Below are 23,679 nucleotides of genomic sequence, written 5' to 3'. Positions count from 1 at the left end.
TATATATATATATATATATATATATATATATATATATATTTGAAGTACAATAATTGCCAGCTAACATATTTTTTTTCTTCTGACTGTCTGTAGACCCTGTCTTGTCTGGACAACGTGTCGGAGATGTATCCCTTCTTTTACCGGCCTGCAGACCTCCGGCTGCAGGAGCACTGGGGCCTCTCAACGCCTGCAAAACATTACAGCCAAATGAAGGCGCTTGTAAGCAGCATGTAAAACTTTGCGTGTTTGTTTCTGCCACGCACGGACGGAATCAGTTCAGTAAAATCTAAAAACACAAAAGTCTCAGCGGCAACCTTTTGTGACAACAAACCAAGCCATTTGACAGGAAAATGCCAGGGCGACTGAATGCAGGGGTCAGTAGTCAGGATATCCCTGTTGCTTAGCTTTCATTTGTTTTTCCTTAACATCAGAATGTGCTACACAAAGCTCGAATTCATGCTTTACACATGAATGTTTCCTGGGAATATGTTGCTATGGTGAGGGGCTGAACCCTGAAGTCGACATTGTTGCGTGTGCTTTATAGGCACAATAATCATAAAATAGGTGGGGTGACTGTCTATGGTATGAGGGTGGCCTAATGTTCGGGCTTCACCAAGGAGAAACCGGCAAATATTTGCACATCTACACATTTCTGTCTTGTATATTTATGTTCCTTTAATGAGGCTTTATGAAGCTTCTGCTTCTGCAAATTATGAACCATGACATTTAGAGGTTCCCTACGAAACTCTAACACATAGTTCAAAAGCCCCTGTAATAGTTATTTACGAAATTTTCATCTTGCCGAATTGCATTTTGGGAATATAGTAGAATAGATTTACGTACCTATCTTAATATTAATATTCAAATATCACACATTTGTCATATTGTAAATTGCTGCTACAACGCATCTAGCCAACTTACAAGGCCAAATTAGTCAGTAAGTACTAGCACAGAAATACCATAGCACAGGAAACCTAAGCCAACCCTATATATAGGACTAAGCAAAAAAGGAAAATACAAGCAACCTGAAATGTATTCAAAAAGTTCAATGCAAAAACAACTGGACTTTATTAGTAGCAGAAGACGTTTCGCTCCTCATGTGAGGAGCTTTCTCAATTCAATGAGCAGAGAGTGAGAGATTCAGGTTATAAGGCTGAGTGAGATAAGACACACACACATATGTAGATTTGACAAGTCACACCTCAACACCTTTTGTATTGAACGCTTTTTGAATTCATCGTGTCCTGGATGACTGAGAATCTTCACCAGCAACCTGAAATGTAGAAAAGAAGTCATGGATAGAAACTGAAAGTTGGTCCAACAAGAGAAGAGGCTGATAACTGAAAGTGCTACCTCCCATTTTACTTCTAAAAACTCTAGGAACCACAAGTAAACCTGTGGTATGAGAGTGACGTGCTCTTTTTGGAAAATATAGAACAAGATCTTGCATATACAGTAGGATGGCAGGTTCTGTTAAAGCTAAGCCCTCCGTGTCACCTTCCCTCTGTGTTTGCAGCACAAGAAGTGGCGGTTGAGCAGCGTGAACGTGGACTACTCCGTGTGTCCTTCCTACCCTCCTGCCGTTATCGTTCCAACAAGCATCGACGATGAAACACTGAAGAAGGCGGCCAAATTCAGACAGGGTGGCCGCTTCCCTGTCCTGTGCTACTACCACCAAAAAAACGGCATGGTGAGGTGTTTGTAACTCCCACTGCTGGCACGAAGGTGCAGCCGATCAGCTTTAATGGTGCTGGATCGTTTCAGGTGATCATGCGCAGCAGTCAGCCGCTGGTAGGCGCCAACAAGAAGCGCTGCAAAGAAGACGAGCTCCTCCTGCAGGCTGTGATCGATGGATCGGACAAAGGTTATGTTATTGACACCCGCTCCAGTCAGCAGGTTCAACGGGCTCGCATGACAGGGGGAGGATTCGAGTCCAAGTCAAGCTACGACCACTGGAAAAGACTGCACAAGCAAATGGAAAGGTGTGCTGATTTAAAAAATGCATACTGGAAGTGGATGCTGAATACCATTATCCAGCCCTCTGAGCTAACATATCACGCTATCTTGTCTTGATGCAGAGGTAAAGCACTGCAGGAGAGTCTGATTAAACTGGTGGAGGCCTGCGGGGACGAGTCTCACAACATGGACCGCTGGCTCAGTAAGCTGGAGAATTCAAAATGGCTGTCTCATGTCCAGACTGCTCTGTCAACTGCTGGTCTGCTGGCAGAGTGTGTAGAGAGGTAAAGAAAACAAATCACACGTTGTGTAGTCAGATCACATTTAAATTGTACTAATATACAATTTATAACTTAGGTTTTTTTTTTTGTTTTTTTTAAGGGACGGCCATTCAGCTTTGGTTCATGGCTACGAAGGGACAGACTGTTCCTTGCTCATCAGCACTCTGGCTCAGCTCATCATGGACCCCAGCTGCCGCACGCTGGAGGGCTTCCTGGCTCTGCTGGAGCGGGAGTGGATACAAGTGAGGGTTTTGGAACAAATACAAATGGTGAAAACATTTTGAGCAAGTGGAATTTCATCCATGCGTACATTATCCACTTTCTGGGGTGTTAGTGCTAATCTCCAGCATTCTTTTGTGCGAGAGGTGGGGGACATGGACAGGTCTCCAGTCCACCATCAGGGACACATAGAGACAAACGAGACAAACAACGATTCACACCTTCACCCACACCTAGGGACATTTTAGCGTTACTAATGGTCACTGAGGAAACTGGGGGGAGAACATGCAAACTCCACATCTCCTCCAGGCTAGGAGGAGATCATGACCTTCTTGCTTTGAGGCGGCAGCTCTAACCACTGCACCACCATGCCACCCCGATGCAATATCTACTTTGCAAAGAATCTCATACACGTCTTATAAAAATTGAAATTTTAAACTATCTGATTAAATCTTCAAAAAAAATGTAGGATTAAACAACAAAGCCCAAGAGGCTTTTGTGTATTTAAATGTTTTATATCCTTTTTTGAAATAATGTATAACTATTGCCAATATTGCTGCAGAGCTGTGCAGATTTACTGATAAAACTCTCATTCGTGCATATTTCTTGCTTAAAGGATATTGCTCCACAGGAAATGTCTTGACAAATGTTATTATCACAGTCAGACTCCTGCTTGGCCTCAAATGTAATAAAATGTACAGGTCTTTATCTCAGATGGGAGCTAGTCCGGCTGTATTGACCATTCTAATAAAGTACAAAATATTTTTGTTTTAGGTAACTTGACAGAGAAACTTGTATTAATAAAACAACAGGACTTTTTAGATTAGGGGTCTGCAACCTATGGCTCCAGGGCCACATACAGTAAGTATACACTTATAGGGGCCCTCTGTTGCTTTCACCAAATATATTTTAGCAAATTGTCTCTCCAATTTCATGTAGATATAAATAAAACTATGGTGACAAAATGACATTAAAAGTACAAGAATAACTGATTTAGTAGTTAATGCTAAGAACTGATTCATATAGAATTGAAATAAGGCATCCTAAAGAATGACACTTCCCTTCTAATGTGTTAAGTTACCGGACATAAAAGATTACTTTAGATAAAAATCCAACAAAGGTTTTAATAAATGAAGGTTTCTGCTTTATTTAAATAAACTGAATAAATCACAAAACATAGCCAACAAATTGGCCTAGGTTTTCAAGTTCAAGTATCTTTATTGTCAATTGCATCACATGTGGCACATGAGATGGAATGAAATTATGTACTCAAGGTCCCAGTTACACCCAAAAATAGCAAATATATAAAGTATAAAGAAACAAATATAAGGATCTAAGATATACGCTAAACACTAATAGTGTAAAATAATATGGTATATTAAACAGCTAAGATACACACTATAATTTACACTAAATGCACATCAAACGGAACACTAGTTTTACATTCATGCTATCATTTATTAAGTTAGAAGTATGTGATTTATTATTTCAAAGTGGGATTAACTTAATACTAATATAGACTGGAATTAAATAGGCTGCATAGTTAAGAGTTTACATTTTATCGCTGGAAATATAGACCTAATTTACAATAAAATAAATCCCTGTTCATAAATGTTTGGTCCTTTTTTTTTGTTCTACCATGTAACAATGTCATTAATATCCACTTTCTATGATAGCTCTTTAATTACATGGATTTTATAGACTATGTAGGATCTATCAGGTTAGCTCTTAATGAGTTAAAGTATATTAACTTTATTTCTAGCTACCCAAAATACTTAATGACACGACTAAAACTAAATCGGATTTGTAGAATTTGAGAAGTAGCAGAAGTATGTTTAGACCAAAGTTCATGCTCAATAATCCAGGTACAAATCCAACAATGTTCATTCATGTCATCTGGGTGGTTTCATTTTTTTTTTGCTGAGACGTTTCGTCCTTCATCCCAAGGACTTCTTCAGTCCGAGGAGCCACAAACAAACTAGTACCACACTTTCATAGTGGAAAAATACATTTTGCTGGTGATAAGATGGTTTTTGTAGTACTTGTGGGACTCCAGTTTATTTGTGGCTCCTCGGACAGAAGAAGTCCTTTGGATGAAGGACGAAACATCTCAGCAAAAAAGAAATGAAACCATCCAGATGACCTGACAGAACATTGTTGAATTTGTTTGTTTGTGTTATTGCTTTTTCAATGAGTGGACTCTTTCGCAGGCAGGACACCCGTTCCAGCAGCGATGTGCGCACTCGGCCTACTCCCACGCTCGTCTCCAGCAGGAGTCACCGGTCTTCCTGCTCCTGCTGGACTGTATATGGCAGCTGTGGCGTCAGTTCCCCCTGGCGCTGGGTTTCTCTGAGGGGCTGCTCCTTCAACTAGCCACCGAAGCTTATGCTTCTGACTACGGCACCTTTCTGTGTAACAGTGACCAGGAAAGGTCAGCTCATAGTCACAGATTCGACTCGGCCAAGACATTAACAGCTGTATTTGTGTAACCGACTCTCTCTTCCAGGTGTGCTCTGGGAGTTAAGGATGCCACTCACTGTTTGTTCCAAAACCTGCTCAGACCCACCGAAAGAGAGAACTATTTAAACCCTTTGTATGAGCCCAATGAGCTAGCCATTTGGCCCTCAGTCCATCCACAGTCCCTGCAGCTCTGGAGAGGTGAGAGGCAATAACGTTTTTTGCTGATGTCTGAATTTGTCCATAACATTAGCAGAAAACAGTGGACTGATTTTAATGAAACCCTCACAAACATAAGGTGCCATTGTAAAGTTACATAATCACAAATTAACAGCAATATTTTGGTTTATTTAATCTTTAATAAGAAAAATAATAATAATTTCATTGTCATATTTGCACCATGTTATTCATACATTTATAAATTTCCTAGTTCCAAACTAAATATTTAATTTATACGCTAAATATTTAGATTCCGAACTCCATACTTAACTTGCAAGTTAGATATTTAGTCTGCAAGCTAAATATTTAGCACCACACAAAATATTTAGTTTAATATTTAGTTTAATATTTAGTTTGTAAACTAAATATTTAGCTTGTAAATTAAATATTTATTTTGGAACTATGCCTTTTATAAACGTATGAATAACATGGTGAAAATCTGACTTTGAAAAAAAAAAACTATCCTCTTTTTCTTATATGAAAGGCTAAATAAAAAAAATGTTGCTGTTAATTTTTGACTGTGTACTACAAATGGCACCCCATACACAAAACAATCATTGGATGTGTACAAAGTATATACTATAACAGAATATATTGTGGATTAGCTGCAACAGCTAAGTAAAGTTAATAAACATAAGATTGGCTATAACTTAGCCACTTTTACGGATAGTGAGCTAAACTTTGGCGTGTTAGTAAGGGAGACACATTTCCATCACATGCCTTTGATTCTAACATGAATTCAAACCTGTTCATTTATAGCTTTGGTCAGTATGAGCAGTGATTAAACACTCCATGTTTCTGCTTTGATTTTAGGGTTTTTTCTGAAATGGACCCAGCAGGCTCGTCACCTGGAGGAAGTTCAGGGAGAAATAAGGAACATGGTGATTGAATGGGTTAGGGTGACTCAAGGTGACGCTGCGACGATTCAGTGAAAGTCGAACATTTAAAGACATATTGTTGGCATGTTGCATGTTGCTTCCTAATGTACAGTATTGTTTTTTACATTTTTAAAAATATTTACCATACAAAAACGAGTTTTGGTGTCATTTCTAAGAAATATTTGGCGGTCTTGACAAAAACCTGTAAAAATATTTCCTAAATGTGTATTTCCTGTACTAACTAGACAGTATTTTATCATGTTTCTTAAGTTGTATTAGCCAAAAGGAGTGTTATTTCTTCTCCATGCTTTGTAAGACTACAACAAGGTATATTACTTTGATATATTCACAAATATACTCAAGAGAATAAGCCTGTGTTACTGGCACAGCTCCCCGTCCTGTTAAGCTCAGCTAAACAATCCTGACAATAAAAATCCCTGTGCACAGCAAGTCAGCATGTTTGCACACACCGAGCATTGCAGACTGTAGTCCTGTTCAGTTAAGAGCCACGAGCCAAGAGAACAAGAAGTACATCCAGTAGTCCAGCATGACTCCCTGCACCTGCGTATTTATCCGGTGGTTACTGGGTGAATTCAGGTAGCAACTAATATACTGGTAATATTTGAATTCTGACAATTAAATGTTGTTTTGCAAGCTCTTGTTTAAGTTTACTTTTGAGGAATACCTGTGGATTTACTGTGTTGCATCAGTTGGCTTTGGGTAAAAAACAAACAAATTGGGGTTTCTGAATTTGCCAGGTAATGTATATATATTTTTTCTTATTCACAAATAAAATTTGTATTAGAGCGATCATTATCCAGATGTAACTGTAACCGTTTTGATATGGTGAATTTTCCTGTAGACTTCTACAGGGCATGCAGTCGTGTGTTCAGGTGTGTGCACCCACTGCGGTGCTGCTGGGCCTGTTCGGTCGTGGTTGTGCCAGCGGTGCACAGAACCGGCCCATTCGCAGCTTCAGTTGGTCAACCAGGCATATGAGCCGGTGGAACAGTCAGGAGAACCTCAGCACACAAAGTCCTGAGGAAAACCCCCGCGTTCTCATCACAGGTGAAACTAATTTCCGACCTTCGGTAGCTGTCTGATGGATTTGTCTGCAGTTTCTCAATCATCTGAGGTTGCAAATGTTTTTTTTTTTTACCCCTTTTTTAACTGTAATGTTTTGTTAGTTTTGAGCAGTTACAGTAAAGACAGAGTGTCTTGCTAATGAGCACTTCCATGGAAAGTTATAGGAAGTTATTTAGGAGTGTTAAGGTGTAGAGCTCAAGCTGTTGTGTAGTTGTAGGCATGAGCAAAAAAATTTAAACTACAAACATGTACAACAAAAGTCCAAAGTTATTTATTTGTCATTTGTGCACAGAACAATAGTCCAGGCACATTGGAATTCTTGTGCAGAGTTCTCTCAGTCCTAGTCAAAAACACTGAAACAGCACTAAATAAATAAAATAAAAATAAGAATAAAGTGGTTTATATCTACACTGTACAGAAATCAGGTAATATCTACACCTTCCCATGTCACATGACAAGCGAATGTAGGTAGTGTAGGGTAATTGCATCTGATTCAGTAGTTTTGTTTTCCCTGCAGTCTGACTGTGGCAGGGGAAAACTGTAAAAAACAACAACAACCTTGTACTATGGATGATAATGCTATCTGCTCTACTGTGTCTCAGGTTATATGAATATTTTTTGTCTGATAAGAGAGTGAGCTGGATGGAGTAAGTCCTTGAGGATTCCAGCTGCTCTTTTTTGACAGCGCTGTACAAACATCAAGTCCATGGAAAGAAGTTTTGTCCCTGTGATCCTCTCCGCAGTCTTTAGGACTCTTTGCAGTGCCTTCCTTTCTGCTTGTGTGGTGTTCCCATACCAGATGGTTTTCCCTGTGGTTAGGATACTCTCTGTCAGTCCTCTATAGGGCTGGGTGAGAGGTTCAGACCCACTTTCCTGAGCAGCCTAATGAAGTAAAGCCTTTGCTGGGCTTTTTTCACTGTGGCTGTGGTGTTGAGAGACCAGTTCAGGTCCGATGAAACCTGCAATCCCAAGAATCTATGGCTGTCAGACATATATTCTTAGATAGAGCTGTAGCTCCATAGATCCGTACCCCAGTCCCTTTTTTTTTCTTCTTGCTCTTGACGAAGGCGGACACTTTTTCCTTCCGCTCCTTCCCCTGCTTCTGCTCACACTCATACACTCATTTGCACACACTCCACTCAACACATTGCCTTCGCTGCACCTGCATCCCCCCCTCCGCCCCCCCCCCCCCACCACCATGCATCTTATTATGTCATCTATATGTTGCTTTTTTTTGTGCTGAAGTTTTTTGCAACCTCACACTGCATCCTGTTAGGGATACAGTGTGAGATATGATTATTATTTTTATCCTCTCTTTTCTCTCGTGTTTTCTTTTCATTATCTAACAAAAAAAGGCAGCGCCTCTCATGAGGCTGCAGCCTCAGGCACCCGCGTTTTCCCATGTATGTTGTTTGGTTGTTTGTGTTTCTTGGACGGGCTGCACTGAAATGTAATTTCATTGTGCTTCTGTGCAATGACAATAAAGCTGATTCTGATTTAATGATGGGAGGCTGTAATGGAGGGGGGTTCCTGAAGTCCATCATGATTTCTTTGGTCTTGTCTGTATTGAGGATGAGGTCTTTTTTTTTCTCCATATGCAATTACGTTTTCTACCAGAGTCCTGTACCCTGACTCGTTCTCCTCCTGGATGAGCCCCAATATAGTGGTGTCATCAGCATATTGAATAACATTGGTGTTGTGCTGGGTGGAGACACGGTCATAAGTGTACAGGGTAAAGAGTTTAGGGCTGAAGTGATGGCCCTGCAGGGATTCTGTGCTGACTGATTTCAGCAGACATCCATCCTCCCATTCTCACCCCCTGTGGTCTATCTGTCAGGAAGTCCAGGATCCAGTTACAGGTTGGAATCAGGACACCGAGGTCTGTCAGCTTCTCTATCAGTTCCCCAGGAGGATGCTACTGAAAGCCGAACTGCAGACCAGGAAGAGCATTCTGGCATATGTTCTGCTGCTTTCCAGGTGTTGCAGATTGTGGTGTAGGGCTATTGCTTCTGCATTCGCATACCGCATGTGCTGCTTTTTTCACATTGTTTGCATAGTGCACTTACCATCGCACCCCATTTAGAATCACCACAATGGTGTGTGTACAGACAGTGTTAGTCACATAAAAGGGGGGAGAATGGGGGACATTTTTGTTCCGGAATAAAGCCTTGGGACGAACAAAAATCTATATTGGTTGTTTATTGTACTGTTTGTAATGATTATTAATCTAAAACCTACCTAAAAAAAATTTCAAATAAAATGGATATTTGTGTGCAGGTGGTCTGGGACAGTTAGGTATGGGACTCGCACAGATGTTAAGGTGAGTTTTACATGAATAAAGTTGGGCAACTTATTTGAAATTTGAATTCTGTCATATATGCTAATAACCAGGAAACAGTATGGGACAGAGAATGTGATCCTGTCAGACATCAAGAAGCCTCCGTCTCATGTTTACACCAGTGGTAGGCAAAATATATATTTTTTAATTCTCCACTTGAATGTGTAAACTTTGCTATTAATATCGCACATGATATCTCCTTATTTCCCTTTTAGGTCCATTTGTGTATGCTGATGTTCTGGACTACAAACACCTCAGAGAACTGATCATTAATAATCGTATAACGTGGCTGGTTCACTACAGCGCTTTGCTCAGTGCTGTGGGTGAGGCTAACATGGTGTTGGCTCGAAAGATTAACATCACAGGTGTGCTTCAATATGCGATTTATCTACGCTGATGTTTTCTGCTGGATGGAAGCTAAGCCTGTTGGATGTTTTGTCCCTCATCCAGGTCTGCACAATGTTCTGGACTTGGCTCTAGAGAACTGCCTCCGCCTTTTTGTTCCCAGCACCATTGGAGCATTTGGTCCCACTTCTCCACGTGATCCGGCCCCTGACCTTTGCGTGCAGCGCCCAAGAACCATCTATGGTGTCTCTAAAGTGCATGGTGAACTGATGGGGGAGGTAAGATGTTAAAGGGATGAAGGCAGACTAAAGACCATTAATGGATCTCCGTTAAAGGCTTTGTTTTTCTTTCAGTATCTTCATCATAAATACAGGTTGGACTTCCGCTGCCTGCGGTACCCTGGAGTGATTTCAGTCAACACGCCTCCTGGAGGAGGAACGACAGGTATTTTTCACCTAATAATGTATATTTATCATCTGCTGCCAAAAGGCAAAAGGCTAACAATATTATTTTTTTTACCAATGTCAGTGTGCATGTTTGTTAGCAAAATATCTCATGATCCATTGAACAGAAATTAATTAAACTTAAAGAAAGTGATCACTGGATGTACATGCACAGTTGGTTAACTTTTGGTTTCAGTCTGATTTAAGATGGCTGCCACAGCCAACTGAATTTCAAAACCACAAAAATTACTAAAGCTCTGTCAGTTGTATAGACATTGACCTAACATTTTGTGTGGTATTAGATTATCATGTCTTCAACACCTATCCTAAGCACAGGGTCTATGTTAAAAGTTTTTCCATTAACTATCTGGGGTCATTTTTTTTTCTGTCTGTTAGCTAAATAGTTCATGAACAACTGGATGGATTTTAATGAAAAATTCATGAAATAATTATTGTATTTACCTAAACAACTGATTAACCTATGGAGCCAACCTACTTCAAGATGGTTGCCACAACCAACTGAACATAGAAAACACAAACATAGCTAAAGTTCAGTCAATTTTACAGATACTGGGCAAAGATTTGATGTTTTTGTAGCTGCAAGTGATTCATAACACATATGATATTTTAAGTGCTACTTACTCATTGCAAGAGATCTTTGCTTAAAGCTTTAACAATAAATGGATTTTGATGACACTTTCGGAAGTAATCATTGCATGTACATATAGAACTGATTAACTTTTAGTGTCAGTTCAGTTTAAGCTAACTGCGACTACTAATTGACATCAGCCAATATTAAAATGCCTATAGCTAAGTCAGTTTTATAGATACTGAATTGAAGTTTGATGACGCAGCATATGTATGAGAATGCATCATTATTTTCAGGGTTAGAATAAACTGTTCTTCCTCAACATAAGATGGTTTAAAACTCTGGCATGAAAGACAACATTCCTTCAAAGAATCCTTTAATTTGTAAATATCTTGCAATCATCTTTTCACGTATTTGTGATCCCCTTTCTTCACAGATTATGCAGTTCAAATCTTCCACGATGCTCTCAGCACAGGTCACCACGTGTGCTACTTGCGACCAGACACCCGACTTCCCATGATGCACATTTCTGATTGCCACCGTGCCACTGTGGAGTTCATGCAGACGCCAGAGTACCAGCTGTCATTGCGCACTTATAACATAGCTGCCATGAGCTTCACCCCAGAGGAGTTGGCAGAAGAAATCCGCAAGCATCTCCCTCACCTTAAGGTCACCTACAGTCCAGACGCTGTGCGCCAGACAATCGGTATGTTATTGCAAGCGCCAGTCATACCTGACAATGTCAGTTTTGCTGATTACAGTTTTGCTTGTCACTTTGCAGCAGACAGCTGGCCTGTGAGAATTGATGACTCCAACGCCAGGAGGGACTGGGACTGGAAACCAGCCTTCGGGCTCGAGGAGTTAGTGTCAGATATGCTGAGCTCTGTTCGAGACAAGCGGAACAATGAGGGACTTCCAGTCAGCTAGCAAAACTATCTGACCAAAACCTTCCTCAGCCTGTATTTACAGAAGATTTCCTCAAATTTCACATAAGTTAATCATCCTTTTCTGGCTGATTATGCTAATGGTCCAGGAAGAGATTGTAATAATAATAAAAAAAAAGTTTAAAAGTTTTCAGTCTGAAATATTAAACAGACAGTGTAAAGTGAGATGTTATCTACACAGTCTTAGATATTTCAGTCTTTTTTCAGGGAATCATGTACTGTTAAATCTCTATTTTAGTTGTTTGTTATTAGCATCATTTTACACATTAAATGATGAAGAATTTTTTTTTTTTTTTCATTCTGGGAGATTTCATGTCATTTTATTCTGAACACTGTAACAATGTATAACACATTATGGACCAGCTGCATCTTTAGAGCAACAATATTGACTACCGAAGTCACGTGGATTGTAAATACTCTGTATTCTGCCTGTCTTAAAAATAGCAGTCTATTAAGTAAAATATCACTCAGACTTTATGTTGCTCTTTGCTCAACATGGCATCTAACAAAAAAACTTTATTTACCCTCTGTGACTTTAGTTAAAATGAGTAGGAATAAAATAAACTTTATCCACATTTGAAAACTATGTTTAACAATGCAGTGTACATGCTAAGGTGAGCTAATATATACATAAACTGAATAAAAGGCAAATGAGTGTAAATGTGTTTTTTATTTTTTTATTTCTTGCACTGAAATAATAAAAGCACACGTTGTTAAACATTAAATATTAGAGAACACTAGTAGATGCTCAGGTTGTTGCAGTGGGTGCAGTACCCCTTACGTCCTGTGGGGGCGCACCCTTCATCCGGCGGTTAGCCACCACTTGAGCTTCTCCGGGCGGATCCAGTTCTTTCTCCACTGCGCTTGAAACAATCAATTTCCACCGAGAATGGACGCGGGATTCTTCCGCGTAAGAATTTTAAGCAAATATCACATATTTGTGCCACCTTTTAATGTGGTTTCAGGTGGAAATGTTATTAGTTTATGACACACGTATGCTCTAGCTAGAGGGCCACATGATACAGTCCGACGCGGTGCGGTCATGGCTCCGTCTATCAACTGATGCTCAATAGCCTTTAATTTTATTGTCATTCCTTTTTTTAAACTCATCTGTTCGAACGCGTTTTTGTTGGGTTTTATGGAAGGATGCCTATCATTTGTGATCCTATTTTTCATGATATTGTCAACCTAGCTTAATCTTTTCGGGTTTTTTTTTGCAGAGACTCGCAGGAAATAGACGATCCGCTGTAGCTAAGTTGTTGGCCTTGGCACAAGATGGCGCCCGGTGGTGTTCTTTAAACGAGCTAGTCACGACCACTGTAAACGTTACCGTCATTCAATGTAAAAATAATGTTTAGAGCTATTGAATAATGACTACTTTATATCAGCGCTATTATAGCTTCAAGTGCTTGGCTAAGATTAGCCTAGCATCGTCATTTTCAGGGTAGCTACTGGTTAGCTTGTTCAATGTGTCAATGTGCTCCGATTTGAATCCAACACTTCAATGTTAAATTTTAGGGTACGAGTGCGGAGCAAGACAACCGGTTCAGCAACAAGCAGAAGAAACTCCTGAAGCAGCTGAAATTTGCAGAATGTCTGGACAAGAAGGTATGAACTCCTGACGGAGACGATATAATAATTTCTTTCAGATCTTTATTGTAAGATGTCTTACAGTCTGTACATGTGTGAATGCCTGTTTTTTTTTTTTTTTTTTCATGTTACTGGTGATACTTTTCCTCTTCTGTGTAGTCTTTGTCTCCTGCTCTTATTTGTAATAATTTTTATAGTTACTGTATATGTATTTAATATTTTTAAGAAGATAAGCCTTATTGCACTTGCATTTTATGATGATTTAGATCAATATCATATTTTGAAGCAATAAATTAGGTCATGGCTAAAGCAGATTATTATTATTATTAGGGGTGCACCGATTACAGTTTTCTAGCCGATCACCTATCACCGATTTCTAAAAAGTCTGACCTGCCAATTCCAATTTTGGCTGATACCGATTTTGTTTTATAAGCGACATTGTCAGGTGTTATAAGTTCACAATGCACCTTCAATTATAATTTTATTGAAAAACATATTCTTGAACAATATCCTATAAACAATACAAACTTATTTTAACTGGCTATGAGGTAGTGCTCTGAAATGTAAATGAAGTTCAGACAATTGTTGTTAAAACTTAAAAAATCGTTTTCTCATGCAAGTATCGTCCGATTTCCCAAAATTAGGGAAATCAGGGCCGATTTATCAGTGCACCCCTAATTTTTTATTATTATTATTATTATTATTATTATGTAATCCTTTTATGTGGGGGAGTGGTGGTGCAGAGGTTAGAGAAGGTGGACCTGTGATCCTGTTTGACTCCCTGCCTGGACCGACAACATCAAAATGGGAGCGGGAAAGGTGAAGCACCCACACCTGCCTCCACCCTCATTTGCCCCACTCTGGGCCCCTGAGCAAGACCTTTAACCCCCAGCATCTGCTCCCCCGGGCACCTTTAGATAGCAGCTCTCTGCTCCACACAGAGGGCTGTGGGAGCTCTGTAGTCTGTCGTTGCATCAGGAAGGACATCCGGTGTAAAAACAGTTGCCAAATGTTAGTGCGAGTTGGTTTGCTGTGGCTACCCTTGAAGAAGGGAGCAGCCGAAAGAGGGGAAAAAATCCTTTTATGTACTGGCAATTTAAAAATAAATACATTGAATAGAATATTGTATGTATTGTCCCCTTTCTCAAATCTTTGTCTTTCCTCATTGTTTCATTCTCAGGTGGACATGACCAAAGTGAACCTAGAAGTCATCAAACCATGGATTACCCAACGGGTGACAGAGATTCTGGGCTTTGAAGATGACGTGGTCATAGAGTTCATATTCAACCAACTTGAAGAAAAGGTAATGTCTTTCTCTCTTTCACTATTTTTCCTCTGTAAGTAGCCTTTAAGAAGGGATGTGAACAAATAATTGCAGATCCTAGTCAAACTAAAATTGAAAGGGTAAAGTAAATATAAAAAAGGTTTGAAACTTGATTTTTGATGAATTTGACATGTTTTGTTGTTATGTGACAAAGTGCCTTTTTATTCAGCAGTCTTCTAATGATGATGTGATTTATGATTTAAAAGGCCTGAACCAATATGGATGTTATACCTTGCATCAGAAGTATAGCACCAACATCTAATTAGCTCTCTCCTGAGCCCAAAGTCTCTGAGCCCAGCTCTCCCTTCATGATGAAGTGTGTGTTTTGAGGTGAGTTGTATACAGGGATCATCTATATCATATCAGTGAAAGACACAACTGAACAGTGCCATAATCATATTTTCTGTAGCTATTTTTAGTTCATAATTAGACTGCTAAGATCCCCCTAAAATGACAGGGTTCAGCCAGGGAAGGTATTTTTTTAAGTTGAAGCTTACTTTCAATCATAACCTATTGTTGTCCAACAGTCTTTCTGAAAAATATTGTCTCACTGACCCCTGATACCAAATGCACTTCTGATCACACTTTATATTGGCTGTTTCCATCTAGTTGTCAAAATAAATATGAACAAAACACCAGCTTTGTCGAAGCTTTATCAGAAACTATCAAGAGTGTGCAGGGTTGGTAAAAATGGCAAAAAATAGGTGTGCCTTAATTAAAAAAGCAGTTGGAAACCACATCAACCAAGGGAAAGAAACAGTTAAGTCTTTATAGATCATCTGTTGTCCATGGAAGAAAAAGTAACTAGGATTATTTTCTGGACTGATTTATCAGTTATGTTCATTCTTTTGAGGCTAAAAAAAAGTTGTTAGCCTAAACATTTTACTCATAAACATTCTCCCAAAACTCACAAATCTTTTAACAAGGGATTTTTATTTTAGTAAACATTTTTTATTGCGTAACATCATAGTTAGAAAGACATTGACATTGGAAAGACAAAAAGACATTGATGAAAACATCTGAGAGAATATCATTGTCCACAGATAACAAGTGGAGTGCATTATTATTGCTAATTGAAAACTTTAGCCACTGGAGGTCAGTAAAAACAAGATTTTTACAGAAAGAAATACTTTTCAGCCCAATAGTTTATTCTATCATTTATTACAATGTTTAAGTTTTAACATTGAGATCATATGATTTTAAATATACTGAACACCAATTTATGCAATTATTTTACTCTATAGATGATTAAAAACAAAATCTTTAAGCCCTCAAGTTTTTTTTGTAAAATTCTATAATCCACTGCTGCATATAACCATTTGGTGTTTCTGAACATTTGCTGACTTATACTGTACATTATTTTTTTAACAATTAAACGTGGATTTTCTGCAAACAATTTAGAAAATGTATTTTTTTTTTATTCTAAAAGACCACCTGAATGCAAGTTTTAGCATCTATTCCCACTGGCCTTGTTTAGGACTTTATTCTTATAACATGCTTCAATTCCTATAATTTTATTTTAGTTTTGCATATGTATCATTAGCATGATTTGAAAGCATTTGTTTTATTCTACATTTTGTTTTTAGCATTTGTTAGTGGGAGGGGGGTGTTAAAGCTAACTGTAAAGAAAATGCTTACATGTTGGAAATAAAGGGTGCTGAAATAAAATTGAGATTGAAGAACATCTCAATTTTATCACTTGTTGAAATAAAAGATTAAAAGTTGTTGTGTAACTGTGTACTCATTATTGCTTGTTCGTCTCTTGCAATTTAGATAAATGATATAACATTAAGCTCAAGGTGGTTGAGTCTCAAGCAGTAGGGAGGCGGAAGCAAGCCAATGGAGCTCCGTACCCACTGATCCCACGGGACTCACTGAAGACACCGGAACTGTACTTGCAGTGTTGGGTTTTAATGCACTCTGTATTGTGGTTATTTGTTTAACCTCTGAAGTGTAGACAGTGGGGAGACTGGAAAGTTGGGGGCGGGGGTTAAAAACAGAAATAAAAAGTAATGGGGTAGCACAGAAAAGAAGATTAAAAAAAAAAAGTCTCAAAAGTGCTGTTTTGTGACATTGTTTGTTTAGGGACCTAAACAGTATTATTGCATGCTGTATTTACATTACTAGATATGTCTCCCCTCAGTTAACTCACACTCTCAGTGTGAGTTCAGTAAAGAATTAATAAAATATATTTTTAAGTTGCTGAATCCAATAATAGACCCAAATATGTTAACTCTTCTAGTTAGTTGTACATGATTTTGGTATGTATAACTAAAGTGTCTCAGGTTTAGTTTAGACATGGATAAAAGGTAGGAAGCCCCCATTTGTGGGACCCTTTCTGCAATTGATGTTTTCCATTATTTCAATGGCTATTTTTCCCTCTCCCCCTTCGTGTGTTTGTTGCAGCACCCTGATAGTAAGATGATGCAGATCAACCTGACAGGGTTCCTGAACGGGAAGAATGCTCGTGAGTTCATGAAAGACCTGTGGCCCCTGCTGTTGAGTGCCCAAGAAAATATAGCTGGTATTCCCTCTGCTTTTCTGGAACAAAAGAAAGAGGAAATCAGACAGAGACAGGTAATATGTCTCACTAAGTGTAGTAGAATGCCTCATAGATGTTACATTTTTCTAAAATTTTAGAATACGCTATAAACATATTTGGAAAATGCCAATTAACTCGTAATCCAAGGTCTATTAGATAAGAATTTATATAATTTTATTTTGTATGCATTTCTAGGCTAATACTAAATAGATATCTGACAATTCTGATAACGTTTCAGAAATAGTTAATTTGATTGCATGTTGTGTCTATAATGTTATACAACTATTATTTCTTTCATGACAGGCTGAGCAAGAGAAACTTGCTTCACAGAGAAAGGGGGATGAAGATAAGAAAGATAAGGACTACAGGGAGAGGGCTCAGTCAAAGAGTCCAAGAAGGTTGGATTGTTTTTGTAGTATTCATAACATCACTCATTTTATTTTTTAATTATTGTTCCAGCATTAGCCTATTAAAATAATTTGTGATATGAATTGTTCAAAATAATAAAATACTGTTCTTAATTTCACATTCATTTTGGAGAGGATTTGATGGTAGTAGGGATGCACGATATTGGATTTTTGGCCGAAATGTTAAAACTTATTTGGATGATAACCGATACCAATACCGATATTTTTCCCCCAAGACCTACTTACAGAGACTGCATATCTTTCTCAGCTGTGGAATTAAAATACTACATTATTCTGCACGGTCTTTGTCAATTTGGCTTGTTACCAAATGCAGATGCCAAAAAGGGGACTGAAAACCATGTAAAACTTCAACTTGGATTATGTTTAATGTCAAATTTATTCATGACATTTACTCTTAACACAATGACAACACTGGAACAGTGCAAATTTGTAAATTTTCACAAATCTAAACTCAACCTGTTTACAAGTGACGAGTGAAAAGCGCATAAGTAGTAGTGCATTAATAGATATACTTGACAGTTTCTTAAATTAGTAAATGAACTTAAAACAGAATCCTTTTACATCGTTGTTATTTTTGATGGAATGGCCGATGTCCGATGTTTATCGCTAATATCGGCCGATACCATGCCAATAATATTGTGCATCCCTAGCGAAAAGCGCAGTTGAGTTTTTGCTTCCATGTCAATATATTGAAGCTTTTACTTTGTCGTTGGTCAGGTGGAAGACGAGATCACCATCACCGCGGCGAAGATCACCAGTAAAGCGGGAAAGGAAACGCAGCCCATCGCGATCTCCAAGACGCAAACCCAGTCCAGTTATTGAGAGCTCACCTCCTCCACTTGTGGTGCAGTCTACCACAAAAGTTTCAGATCAACTCGTGGAGCCAGATACGTCCGAAAAAAGCCCAGCAGAGCCAGTTATTCAAGAAGCTTCTTCTACTGGGTTAGTGCAGTCTTATCTTTGGTTTTGATAAGAATGCTTTGATTTTACCTCACATATACAGTATTAGTTTTATTTTTTCAAAGACAATTTTTTTATTTTCCAGTGATGAAGTTCCAGAGGCTGCAGTAGCAGTCTCTGTATCTGAAGTTAAAGAAGCATCCCCAGAAAAATCTGTTGTTAAGAAGGAAGAAAGGCCAAAATCTCGTGAACGTGACACGAGGAGAGAGAAACCTCATCACCGTTCCCGCTCTCGTTCACATTCTCGCCCCCGCAGACGACGCTCTCGGTCAAGGTGATATATAAAATGTCGTTTTAATTGTTTTTCCAAAAAGAAAGAAATGCTGAATTTCAACAGGTTTCTTGTCTAAAAAAGTTAAATCTGATCTTCTGGACAGTCTAAAAAACAAAACAAACAAAAAAAAAAGTTTGTTTTTTTGAATGTCCAGAAGACCAGATTTAACTTTTTTTTAGATTTTTCTACCTGGATTATTGAGCATGCATTGGGAAACAGGTTTCTTAGTTCTTTCCTCTCTGTTGTATCAGATCCTTCTCCCCTCGTAGAAGACAAAGTCCTAGAAGGAGAGTCTCACCACGTCGAAGGAGTCCCCCTAGGCGTGGCCCCACAGGTCCCAGAAACCGACACAGACGTTCTCCTGTCCGCAGGTCAGTTAGGTGGAGGGTAGAATCTTGATGATTTTTTTGTTGTTGTTAATCCCTTGCTTAGATTTATCTTAACTGTAAATGACAAATGGTTGTATAGAAAAAAGAAAAGAAAAACTGTCCAGATGACCTGATTGAGCATTATTGGATTTGGTACCTGGATGATTGAGCATGAACTTTGTTGTATCTGATAGGTTTGTGTAGCTAATTTCTGATCATAAAATTTTAGGAGGCGTTCTCGTTCTGCTTCATCCTCTGGCAGCAGCTCCTCTGGTTCACGCTCACCTAAGAAACCTGTGAAAAGAATATCTACCACACCGCCTCGAATGCAACTCCATCGTCTTGACACTTCCATTAGCCCTGCAGCAAAGGACAAAAGGTCACCGTCTCCACGAGCAAGAAGAGGCCGGGGCTCTCCTTCCCCACCCAGATCGTCAGGTACATGCTACTTTCAGCTTACTTGTTGATTAATTAACTAACTTTATGTTGCATAAGTTACTTGGTAAAGTTTTTTTTTAAGTAAATGACCTTTGTATTCTAAATTATTTAAACATTCTGTTATTAACCTGTCAAATGAGCATGGCTATGATTAGATGCATATAAAATGTTTACTGCCTTGGTTTTAGGTTTAAAGCAAAAAGCAGGAGGAAGAGATGATTTTCTACCTCATTATGCAAAGGCCAGACAGTCTGATGGGTCTGAGTCAGGTAAGGGTTAAACTGTCATTGTCATAAATAACCATATTTAGCTCTAAAAACTGTGATGACTGGGCATGTAGTTTTTTTTTAAATTATTTTATTTTTATTACATCTATTTCTGTTAAAAAAATATACACTATCATCTGCAAAAGGGGGAGTTGCAGACATTCTCTACAATCTTAAGAATGTACCAAGTGAAATTTGTTTTTATACAAAAATTACTGATATTGTCCCAGGTATTTTGTAAAGGTTTCTTTTTAGCTTCAGAAAAATTGAACAATAAAAGTTTTAATTAGCAAATAGCACAAGGTTTAATAAAACTGGGTCAATAATGATTTCATTTTTTTAAATCGTAATCAATCAAAGACACAATGAAACAAAAATTGATATTGTTCCATATTTTACTATACTATAATAAAACAGGGAACTCTAACTGTTTTAAATGTATCTGTTTTTTTGTTGGTAATACTTCCATGGCACTGATGGTCTTTCCTGCACTGATCAAAAACTTAATGGTTTACATTTCAGAGGAAGAACAAAATGAAAAGGGGACAGCAGCAGATTCAGTGCAGCAGCGACGTCAATATCGCAGACAGAATCAACAGTCTTCTTCAGGTTATAGACATTTTATGTTTATTTGTTTACCCCTTCCTCTCTACCTATGTCTTGTCCTGTCTTTATCTTGCAAACCTTTGAAGCAGTGTTCTAACACACCAACCTTGATGTTTTTAATTTTTTATGTTATTATACAGACAAAAGCCACTTACACAGTTGTTAATTGCCTTTTAATATGGTTTTAGATTCAGCATCTTCCTCCTCTGAAGATGAGGGGCCGAGGAGGCCACCGACAGGCCCGGGTGCCAGGAACGGTGAAGTCAGGAGGAAACGTAGCCGTACGCCCTCACCTCGCAGGCGACACAGGGATGCCTCCCCAAGGTCAGATACTGAACTAATTATCAATACCGAATGACTTTCTATTTTTAAACGTTCTTCATTAAATATTTTTATATTCCTTCAGGAGAAGACGTTCTCCATCTCCTGCGCGTAGACGTCGCTCCCCCTCTCCCCCACGACGTCGCAGATCTCCCTCTCCTCCTAGGCGCAGGTATTGTCATAATCTGGCTCTATTTTCTTGCTATGAAAGGTTAAAAAAAACTTTACTAATTCTTAAAAATCTATTAAAAAACATTTTTCTTTTTTTTTTTTAGGTCTCCTTCCCCTCCACCTCGTCGTAGATCTTTGTCCCCCAGACGTTATTCTCCCCCCATCCAGCGCCGCTACAGCCCCTCACCTTTGCCTCCACAGAAAAGGAAGTTATCAAGTTCACCCCCAAAACGCTTTTCTCCTGGTGCCAAGCGACGCTCTTCCAGGTCTCCTAAACGCAGAAACTCTCCACCACCAAGAAGACGCTCTCCTCCTCCTTCTACTTCTCCACCAAGACACAGGGGGAGCCCTATGATGTCCTCTGCCAGGCCGAGCAGGGATACACGATCCCCTGTTGCAGGTGCCAGACGCCACTCCCCATCACCTGCAAACCGCAGCCATGCTGTCAGGCGATCTACTAGTCCCCAGGGACGCTTTGCTTCCTCGAGTATGTCTCCATCCAGCCAGAGAAGACAACAATCCCCTTCACACAGCAGTAAGCTGATCCGGAGGGTGTCTCGCACTCCAGAGCCACGCATCAAAAGGTAAACAAGGCGCAGGCCTTTGTTTGTACGAGTGGTTAAGTTCAATCATTACTCTTTGAATGTTTTATTACAACTCTGATCTTTCAACAGAGCTTCACCAAGTCCTAAGCGTATAAGGAGAGCCTCCTCCAGATCAGTTTCCCCCCAACCAGCTGCTCAGAAACGTCCAGCCCCTGCTTCACCGTCTCCTTCTCGTTCTGCCAGTGGGTCTCCTCCACCACCCCCAACCAAAAAGGTGGTGGTTGCCAGTGGTTCTGGCAGTCAGTCTCCAGCCAAGGTTTGTACTTCCTGTCCACTTTGCACCACAATTTATTATTTGATTTAAAAAAAAGAGGAATCGATAAATAATTTTCCTATTATAAAAGTTCATCAAATTAAATTTTAAGATTGCATTAGCCAATAGCCGGGTAGGTTGTTACTATTTTAAAGAACAAATGAGCAACATATTTACATGTCCAATGATTTTGTTAACCTGCGTTAGAGGAGATTTGTATAAACGTATGTTTATAGAAAGTTCTCCAAATTCTGTTGTGGTATAGTCCCTCTGACACAAGTTTAATTGTCCACACCATTTAATACTGACATGTAGAATAAATGGTTTAACATTTTTACCTAAATTCTGTTCATTTGCAGATTTCAGATGTTGAAGGTGGTGGAAAGAAAAAGAAGAAGAAGAAGGAAAAGAAACACAAGAAAGAGAAGAAACACAAAAAGCACAAGAAGCACAAAAAGGAAAAAAGTAGCGGCGTAACAGAGACTCAAGAGAACCGGGATGCAGAGAATGACGGCGGCTCAAGAAAGGTAAAATCAGAAGCAGCCAGGAAATTGTAGTTGCGGTCAGCACCTTACCATTTTGACTGCTACACACAAATGGTTCATTTAAGCAGATGGACAACAGCTCATACTGTAAATCTAAGAGTTTTGAGCTTTCAGGGCATTTACTGATAGTGGGTGACAACTGGATTTAGAGCGAAAATCACCTTTAACCATTAAAAAATCTGTGTATTTTAATGATTTGTTTTGAAAATATTAATATTACTACATTTAGGTTTTTAAAATGTTTGTCCTTTTTGTTAAGGGATCAGGAAGTGAAGCGGACGACGGCTTGGATGACCTGGAAAAGCACCTTCGAGAGAAGGCCCTGCGCTCCATGAGGAAGGCCCAGCTGTCTCCATCGCAGATGTCATGAAAACAAGAAGCTAATGAATTTTCCTATTACGTTTGATGTTTGTTATCAACCCGGTTCATCTTTAGAATATACAAATTACAGTCTTGTTTCTTTTTACTGGTTTGGTACATTCTGGAGAGTTCCATAACTTCATTTGTCAGATTATTATCTAAACTGTAAAGAAGCTTGTGTTAATATTTTGAAATTCTTACGTGGGAAAATATTTAATTTCAGTGGTTTGAGTTGGGCAGGTTAATGGTATATTTGTTTGTGTACAGTAGATTCCTCAGAGGAATGATTGCATGCATATTGTCTCTGATATGCATGAACCACTGAACTTGTAAAGAGCGTAGAGATGAGCACCATGAAGGAACACGCCTGGTACTAATGCCTTTACTAGTGGAAACTGTCACAGCAATGTACACCTAAAAGCTGTAACAAAAATGTCCTGTTTTCATATTCTGACTTACGGGAGCTGTTGGACATCATTTAACCTGCTTTTTCCCCCAACTTTGAAATTGTCTTGTTTAAAGAATAAAGCAGTTTAAGAGTGAAACATGTTTTAATTTTTTTCTAAACTGATTGTTATGCAATTTGTTTATTTCTGTACTGAGCTATTTTTGTTGGACTGCTTTTGTGTATGATTTGTATTTAGAAACCTTTGCCCTTGTCTCATCTTTTCAGAATTAAACCTTTTTTTTAGGATCAGTGTTATTTGTTTTCATTTCAATGCTTATTTGTTCAAGAGTAATGATGTTAAATTGTTTTATCAACTAACAAAGCACAGAATAAGTTTAGGACAGCATCGGATACGCAAAGACACTCCTTACCGTTCTGCCGGCGCATGACCCGGTTAGAGGTGGCGAGGGAGGAGTTAAAGAGTA

The 23,679-nt window shown here is 38.9% G+C and overlaps 3 protein-coding genes across 3 annotated transcripts in view; all 3 read left to right on the top strand.

Moving 5' to 3' along the window:
* Positions 1-6,064, top strand: part of zgc:154055 (uncharacterized protein LOC556036 homolog) — a 9,162-nt gene extending 3,098 nt beyond the window's left edge. The window contains exons 4-11 of the mRNA XM_037694729.1: positions 94-219; positions 1,517-1,690; positions 1,765-1,982; positions 2,079-2,240; positions 2,338-2,479; positions 4,667-4,887; positions 4,963-5,114; positions 5,946-6,064. Of these exons, the coding sequence (XP_037550657.1) occupies positions 94-219; positions 1,517-1,690; positions 1,765-1,982; positions 2,079-2,240; positions 2,338-2,479; positions 4,667-4,887; positions 4,963-5,114; positions 5,946-6,064 (1,314 nt within the window). The remainder of the gene's footprint in view (positions 1-93; positions 220-1,516; positions 1,691-1,764; positions 1,983-2,078; positions 2,241-2,337; positions 2,480-4,666; positions 4,888-4,962; positions 5,115-5,945) is intronic.
* Positions 6,065-6,694: 630 nt separating this feature from the next.
* On the top strand, positions 6,695-12,111 carry tdh2 (L-threonine dehydrogenase 2). The gene is made up of 9 exons (XM_037694614.1): positions 6,695-6,768; positions 6,873-7,078; positions 9,374-9,416; positions 9,488-9,558; positions 9,650-9,799; positions 9,885-10,057; positions 10,133-10,223; positions 11,248-11,517; positions 11,593-12,111. Exons 2-9 carry the CDS (start codon positions 6,886-6,888, stop codon positions 11,736-11,738), a joined length of 1,137 nt encoding a protein of 378 aa, XP_037550542.1. The 5' UTR covers positions 6,695-6,768; positions 6,873-6,885; the 3' UTR covers positions 11,739-12,111.
* Positions 12,112-12,567: 456 nt separating this feature from the next.
* srrm1 (serine/arginine repetitive matrix 1) lies at positions 12,568-23,500 on the top strand. The gene is made up of 17 exons (XM_037695196.1): positions 12,568-12,665; positions 13,274-13,363; positions 14,526-14,648; positions 17,076-17,246; positions 17,515-17,609; positions 18,357-18,581; positions 18,685-18,873; positions 19,125-19,244; positions 19,471-19,679; positions 19,868-19,948; positions 20,468-20,554; positions 20,740-20,875; positions 20,958-21,044; positions 21,148-21,627; positions 21,718-21,904; positions 22,261-22,428; positions 22,706-23,500. The coding sequence occupies exons 1-17, from the start codon at positions 12,645-12,647 to the stop codon at positions 22,814-22,816; spliced, it is 2,580 nt and encodes an 859-aa protein (XP_037551124.1). The 5' UTR covers positions 12,568-12,644; the 3' UTR covers positions 22,817-23,500.
* Positions 23,501-23,679: the final 179 nt, after the last annotated feature.

Source organism: Nematolebias whitei, chromosome 21, assembly GCF_014905685.2.
Source record: "Nematolebias whitei isolate Nwh7 chromosome 21, NemWhi1, whole genome shotgun sequence".
Taxonomy (NCBI): Eukaryota; Metazoa; Chordata; class Actinopteri; order Cyprinodontiformes; family Rivulidae; genus Nematolebias; species Nematolebias whitei.
This window is presented reverse-complemented; position numbering and strand designations above follow the sequence as displayed.